Source organism: Antrostomus carolinensis, unplaced genomic scaffold (assembly GCF_000700745.2).
Source record: "Antrostomus carolinensis isolate BGI_N321 unplaced genomic scaffold, ASM70074v2 scaffold35241, whole genome shotgun sequence".
NCBI lineage: Eukaryota > Metazoa > Chordata > Aves > Caprimulgiformes > Caprimulgidae > Antrostomus > Antrostomus carolinensis.
In genome coordinates, this window is record NW_010294124.1 from 1 (window position 1) to 7,448 (window position 7,448).

General features: G+C 53.8%; 1 protein-coding gene across 1 annotated transcript in view; it reads right to left on the reverse strand.

Annotated features, from left to right (window-relative positions):
- Positions 1-991: 991 nt before the first annotated feature.
- Positions 992-7,448, reverse strand: part of AUP1 (AUP1 lipid droplet regulating VLDL assembly factor) — a gene marked incomplete at both ends in the record, with an annotated part of 8,501 nt that continues 2,044 nt past the window's right edge. Inside the window, 8 exons of the mRNA XM_010177531.1 lie at positions 992-1,080; positions 1,261-1,424; positions 1,600-1,746; positions 2,201-2,306; positions 2,885-2,951; positions 3,825-3,898; positions 6,770-6,842; positions 6,927-7,114. Coding sequence (XP_010175833.1) covers positions 992-1,080; positions 1,261-1,424; positions 1,600-1,746; positions 2,201-2,306; positions 2,885-2,951; positions 3,825-3,898; positions 6,770-6,842; positions 6,927-7,114 — 908 coding nt within the window. The remainder of the gene's footprint in view (positions 1,081-1,260; positions 1,425-1,599; positions 1,747-2,200; positions 2,307-2,884; positions 2,952-3,824; positions 3,899-6,769; positions 6,843-6,926; positions 7,115-7,448) is intronic.

A 7,448-nucleotide genomic window follows, 5' to 3' on the forward strand; every position in this document is an offset into this window, starting at 1 on the left:
GGAACCCCCCATCCCCGGTCTCAGGGAGCGCGGCGGGCGGCTCTGCCTCAGCCCCCGGCCCGGGACACTCCCGAGACGTAATTCCTCCAAACGGAAAGGATCCTTCAGGAATCAGCCCCGTGGGATCAGCCACGCGCTCCCTTATCTGCCACCTGCTACGGAACCGGCCAGGCTCACGGGAGGGGCCCAGGCACCCACGAGCCAGCGCTTCTGCTGGAAGCTGATTCCACCGATTAATCCGTGTCCTTTTCAGCAGTACCCACCCCACAGTTACCTGTGCAGGGTCTCTCTGCCCACAACTTCTCACCCCCAGTCACTGCCAGACTAACCAGCCTTTCAGAACCTGGTTCCTTCACCCGCAGTTACAGTGTGCCACCTCACACTCAGCGAGTCTAACAGACTTCATTTCCCTTCCAAACTCGTTCTCAATTTTCCGTATCTTGTCTAAAGACCCGGACACCAGAACCGGACGTTTGTTCCAACATTTGCCTCACCAAACCCAGGCACAGAGGTCAAACTTGCTCCCTGTTCTCTAATTCTCCACTTACACCGAGGAAGATTAATTGCACCGTCCCTGTTGCCAAACGGTGACCTCCTGTCTCAAACGAGCGCTCCGCGGCAGCGACATGCATCCAAGAAATCCACAGTCCCACCACTAGCTCCATCCCTCAAACCCGTCACACCAAAGAACCACATGAGGTTTGTTTGCCAAGCCCTGTCCCTCAGCAGCTGGGCTTCTGGCAAACAGCTTCTATCCCACCTGCTCCCCAAAACCAGCAGCAGCCCAGTGGCAATTCAGGAGACGCCCGAACATCTGCCTCCTCCCTGCTGCAGCCGTGGTTTGCTGCCTCACCCCACCCTCTGGGGCCAGAGGAGAGGAACGGGAGGACAGGGGACAAAGCAAGGGCTGACCCGTGGTGGGGGCGTGTCGGGGAGCTGCGGGGGACGGGGCTTTGGGACGGCGACAGGGTGAGGTGTGGGGGGCTCTCACCTCCTGGCATAGTCGTACAACGCTCGTTTCCGCTCCTGCAAGGACAGGTGCCGCTCCACGGGGGACTTTGCAAATTGCTTTGTAGCTGGCTGGAACAGAAAGCACAAGAGCCATCAGGAGACAAACCAAGCCAGGAGACCTCCTCAGCGGCTCTGCGAGGACCCAGCGAACCAGTTCGGTCTCCAGTGTAAAAGGCTCCGTTCCTCTGACGCCATGGCTGGTCCTGTGAGCCATCCGACCAGAGGAGACAACACAACCCCCAAAAGTACCTTGGAAGAAGGCACAGCTATGGAGCCCTGGAAGCCAGAAGCAGCTGCAGCCTGGGAGGTAGACGGGGCAGGCAGGTCGGTACCAGCCTCCTTACTTTCAGGGAAGAAGGGTACTCTGCCCTCCAGCAAGTTGGCAATGGTGGTGTCCACACAGTTGGTTTGGGCTGTAGGGACAAAGAGGAGCTGTTAGAGAGGGAGCTGCTACATGGGGACACTCACATCCTCGCTGCCATTGTGCTCCACGGCACAGCAGGGACGAGGTTGCTGCTTTCAGGTAGCACAGAGACTTGGCATGGAAGGTGACCCTGTGTCCCTGCTCACACCCCAGGCATCGCTCACCCAGGTCTATCCTGATGACCTCCAGAGGCACATGAGGCAGCACCTCCTTGACCCGCTGAGCCATCGCCGTGATCCGCACGTCCTCAGGAGCAACACCAGCCAGGCTGGAAGGTGTCCTGGGCCTGGCTGCCAGGGGCTGGCTTGAGGCTGCAAGAGGAAGAACAGTGGGCACAAGAGGGTGGCGTAAAGGTGCTCGGCTTTTACAGCTCCACTCTCTCCAGTATGAACCAGTGTGATGAGCTGGACTTCCTGCACACGATCATCATCTCTGTGCTCAGGAGTGGTGGTTCTTTCCCTGCCAGTGAGCTTTGTGTTGAAGGCCAGGTTGGATGAAGCTCTGAGCAACCTCATCTAGTGTGGGGTGTCCCTGCTCATGACAGGGGGGTTGGAACTGGATGAGCTTTAAGGTCCCTTCCAACCCAAACCAGTCTGGGATTCTATGATTAACCCCCAGCCCAGAGCACACAGGCAGCCCCTGCTCCCCAGGAGGATGACAAACAGCCCTTCTCCTCTCCCTCCACACCCGAGTAACCAAGAGCAAGCAGAGGCCTCCCCAAAGGAAAAGCAGTTCCGCAGTCAGGACACTACCCAGGACACCTACCTGGGGAAAAGGGGAGATGTGACGTGTGTCTCAGCCTCTTCATGTGCTCAGTTTTATCTGCCGCCGTGAGCCGTGTGGATACCACACCCAGCTCCATGGCCAAGAGCTGCAGAAACGTAGAGAAGAGTCACACGTGCACCACACACAACCCGCCTGGCCCAGGCTTCCCATCTTGCAGGGCAGCGTGTCAGAGGTACAGGCCTGCGTGGAGCCACAGCCAGGGGAAGAGGACTGGGAACTGATTTCTCCAGGGCCTCAGTGATGCATTTCAGTGTTGCATGGAGCACGTGAAGGAGCAGGAGCAGGCAATATCACCCTGCCAAAACAGGCTGACAGGGAGATACAAGATCTTTGGTACAGGAGCTACGAAGTACCCAGCACATAAGGGAAAGGTGGAGAAACAATTGCTTTGTTTGATTTGTGGTGTTATGAAAAGAGAGCGAAAGGTTTGAACTAGATGGGGAGAGCCTTGATAACCGGCAGAAAGGATAAATGGGGGGCAGCAAACAGGCCATGGAAAAACTGAATAATTATAAGGGGCAATAAATACGGGCCAGAGTTCCCATCATACACATAGACCCATCCAGAAACGCCCTTTGCAACTCTGCTTGCACCCCACTCTCCTCTGTGACCGTCCCGAATTGCAGCAGTCCTACACGTCCCTCTCCCACGCCATCCTCCTACCTCCTGAACTCGCAGCGCAAAATCCTCACTCAGCTCTTCAGCTCGTCTGGGGACAGACGGCATCCACCTGAATGGGGACAACAGCACTGGGCTGACTGCTTCATGGGCTGCTGGAGGAGCCAGCCCCGCCTGGGATCAATGGTGCAGCGGTGCCATCCCCACCTCAACTCGCCCTGCTCACCGCAAACCTCTCCCCGTAAGATCAGCGTCAAACCTCAACACCAGCTTATAGAGTTAAGGGCAAGGCACAGCTCCGAAGACAAAACTGAACCTTGAGGAGCACTCAAACATGACATGCAAAGTATCTCCTAATGGAATTCCCAGAAATGCCCCAAATGAGGAGCCAGTGCTATTTACATGAAATTAGAAAACAGATCAGCAGGATTCGAGGAGACAGGGCTGGGGGAAGCTACAGCACGAGACTTTTCTCTGATGAAATACCCCATCCCTTAAATTTGACTCCAAGCCCCTTCTGCCACCTACGAACCCTTATTACACCAAAGCCACTCAGCCAGGCTGGGCTCACCTGGACAGGTGTGTGAACCACCTCTGCAATTCACAAGGGATTGCAGGGAAGAGGCAGACGCTATAGGACTGAGCTGCCTGCAGGGAATCACCCTGGGACCTGAGCAACCCTAGGTGAATTCCAGCAGAGCAGCTCGCTTCAAAAATACACCCAGTAAACTTGACATAAAAGCCCTGAGAGACTCCTCTCCTTCACCAACTGAGAGCAGGAACCAACAGCCCTCTCCCCTTTGGAAGCTGGTTGAAGTTGGTCCAGAAGCTGGACCTGGCATGGACCAAATAATGTTGAACGGAGCCATGCCGAGATACCACAGTGAGGGTGTGCGTTAGCACTGACCAAAAGATCTCTTAATACAGCATCAGGCTCCCTGCCCACCCTAAACCCTGCCCCAAACGAAAGAGAGAGAGATAGTACCTTACTTGATAAACTGTGAAGGGAACAAAGAAGGTCCAGAGCAGCTCTGTAATCCAGGAGGAGTCAGCCACGCTCTGGGGAAGAGAACACAATGAGATCTCAGCCCAGGGGAGTCAGTCAGGTCTCCTCGGGGCAGCAGGCAGGCAGGACACAGCTAAGCCACGGCAGCGAGGAACGGCTACGCGGGCAGAGAGACGCAGACAGCCAGGAAAGAGGGAATGGCAAAGGCTTGGCACAGCGTGGGCACGCCCCAGGGCAGGGCCACCTTCCTTAGTCATCACCAGGCAGAGCAAGAGAGTCCAAGTTTTCACTGCTCCGAGTCACCTCTTCCTCCCATGAGGACAGCAAGACTTTCCCTCAATATCCCCACGTTCCCTACGAGCCTGTGCCTTCAGAAAGGATCACAAACCTTAGGTCCTTCAGAAAGGACCAAAAATGCCTTAAGACCTCCTGACACTTCCTTAGAACCAGCACCAACCCTCCCTTATTCTGATGGGAACAGCCCACGTGATGTCACAACTCCCGTAAGCTTTAGCTCATCATTTCCACACAGGCTGCGCTGTGAAGTCTTAAACAACTTCTCTCTGCAGATAAATCCCTAAAGGTGAGCTGTAATTTATTACTTTCTTCCTATTCCTAAAAATGAGTAAATAACCTTTTCCCTAAGCAGCCCTGCGACGCCTCCCAGCAGAGAGCACTGGAACAGGGGCTCCCAAGTGGGGCTCTCTCCATCCTTCCCACCGGGACACAGCCCCGAGCAGCTGGACTGTCCTGAGGAACCCAGAGCAGAGTGAGCAGAACCTTGAACCTCTGGAGGCCTCCGGAGATTCCTCCCAACCTGCAATTTTCAGATATCCTAAGGGATTTGCTATTGAATGGACACTCTTCCTGGGATTTTTGTAGTTGGTTACTTTTACCCTGCAGCGCCCAAACTTTCCACCAGCTGGAAGGAACACCAACATCTCAAGATCCACAGCTCGCAATGTCACTGCCTTGGCTTCTTCTACACAGGACATTGTCCTCAACAAAAGCAGCGTGGCTCCAAGACAAGCCCTCATGCCTGGTTTATTCCATGGCCTGGAAAGAGGTGCTATAAATGAGAAAAGCCCAGAAACCACAGCCCTGAAGGGTAACACAAAGAAACCTCCCTCTTGGATAAACAGATCTAAGAAACTTAAAATCCAGTGCCAATAGCCAGACCTCAGTTAAGCTGCCTCATCCACAGAACAATACGCTCCTTCAAGGTTCCAGCCGAGTGGAGCTGGAGAAGATTCTTTCTTAAACCCAGATTTGGTGCTTTGCTCAGCCCAGTGCCTGATATGTATCACCTAAGCGTCTAAGAAAGCTTTCTGTAAAGCACGGATCAAACCGTTCAAAGTAGCACATCTCCAGTCCCTGGAAGTTTCTGATGGTTTAAAATTACATAAGAAATCCCCCCGGATTTACTGAGTCAATATTCATGCAGAGCAAAAATATTCCACTCGACCTCTGAAGGTAAAAACCTGAGCCAAGAAGTGACCATAACCAGGACCTTCAAACAGCTCTGCAGTGCCTGCTGCTCTCCCCAACCCTCGGGAGGATGTGCAGACAAATACACACCTTGTCACATCTCACAGAATTTCTCAGAGGAGCCAAAACCATGAAAAGAAAAGATATTCATTATAAACAGTCCGGAACAGCACAGCTCTCCACTCCTCTGCAGCAGTCATTCACACATTTAAAGTATCCTCACTGTCAGAAAACTGCGTCTGAATCCCAAACTGAAATTGTGCAGTACCAACATTTAGTGTCAGCGTGTGCAAAGACTGCTGCTGTGTGCCTGGTCAGAAAACACCCCAAGAACTCTCCCCTCTTGAGCCTCTCCTCCGCCGTGCCAGCAGCTATCCACAACCACCTCCCTGCCTGTGAGTGCTGCTCTCTGGATTCTGCCTCCTGCTCGTGGCCTCCTCCAACTCTCCCTATGACAGCCCCACTTTCTTGGCAGTGGGGTCACCAAAGCTTCACATCGTATTTTAGTAGTTTTCACCGCTGCACACACGCAGCTGACGCTGTGCTCCTCACCCTGCCAGATATTCCTCTTGTCGTGCACCCACAGACCACGTCAGACGTGGAAGTAACAGCAGGTCACCGGCAGCTATCAGCAGTTCACTGGATGACAATCAATAATCCAACTTCTTTGTTACTCACCAACACAAACTCTACCACCAGGGATCTCGGGATTGTCACCTGCACTGGGCAAAGAACTAACCCCCAACAGAACCTCACTCCAAAATACCTGCTGATGTTTGAGTACAAGAGCAATGTTTTGTGACCTGCTGGTTAAGTGGCTTTAAATCTATCCACTGTGCCTGACTGCCTTCAAGAGATGGACAACAGACAATCAACTAAAACGTCTGGCAAATATAAAATGCGTCTTTTAATCAAGTAGATCCATAAATCATACCAAGAAGTAAGAAATTCAATAAAATCTCTCTCTGTAAATAAGCTGAGAACAGTTTTGTTGCAAACTGTTTAGCAATGCTGGTATTACCATGGTGAACTCTGCCACTCTTCTGAAGCTGACGTTGCATCCTGTCACATATCTGCGTTTGGGAGACACACGAGTTCAAGAAGCTAATCCAGAGAGCCCTGCCTAACCTCTGGAGCTTCAAAAGCAGGGGTCTCACACAGAGGAGAGGAGACACAGCGATGCTGTCGCAGGAGCCGGGCGGCACATTGTCAGATGAGCCACTACAACATTTCTCAGAACTGCCAGCGTAACTCAGAGAGCAATTGACCGAGCGGGAGTTCCCCGGGAAAGGCGCTTGGAAAACAGCAGCATCAGCACTGAGAAGCTGGTCCTTGGGGTGACACGAGACAAAGCCAGGCTGCGCTACCCGCAGGCTTCAGACCCTCGCACGGCGCACGCCTCCACGGCTCCTCCTTGCCCTACGTCCCTGACTCACCACAGTGATCAAAGGCCTCTGAACTTGTAGGGCAACTGGCTGAACCACATCCAAGATTGAGAACGGCCAAGAGCTGAAAAGGAAGAATTCGGCAGTGAATGACCCCAAAGCTAAAACAACGCTGAGAGCCCCACCAGGGAATGCCCCTCCCCAGTACCTGAAGCGGAGCAGGCCGGCCCGGCCGTTGGTGGCAGCCTCCTCCGGGAACAGCAGCAGTGGTGGGTTTCCTCTGTGGGACGAATAAACCTTCAGGGAATCCACCAGCTCCGCTCGGCTCCCGGTCACTCCCAGCTCCATGAATCCCCGTGACCAGCAGATGAAGCCAGGGGCACCGTTCAGCGCAGGCTGTGGGGAAAAACAAGGGTGAGGAAGAAGTGCCGTCCTGCGCTCCCCACGGGCCTGCTGCCCCAGGTGACACAGGGAGATAAAGTTCCCACTGATGAGTGAAAATGTCTCTGGGGGCTGAGGGAGCAAACCACATGCTGAAAGCACTGGTAGCAGAGAACATGTTACTGCCAGGCTTCAGCAACTGCTCCGGCCCCAGTTCCCTAGGAAATGGATTCCTAATCAGCAGCTCAGACTGTGCCTTGTCTGCCTGAGAAACAAACTGCCCCTGCCCTGGGCAGCAAGTCCAGAGGAGGCCACCAGGATGATGCGAGGGCTGGAGCAGCTCTGCTGT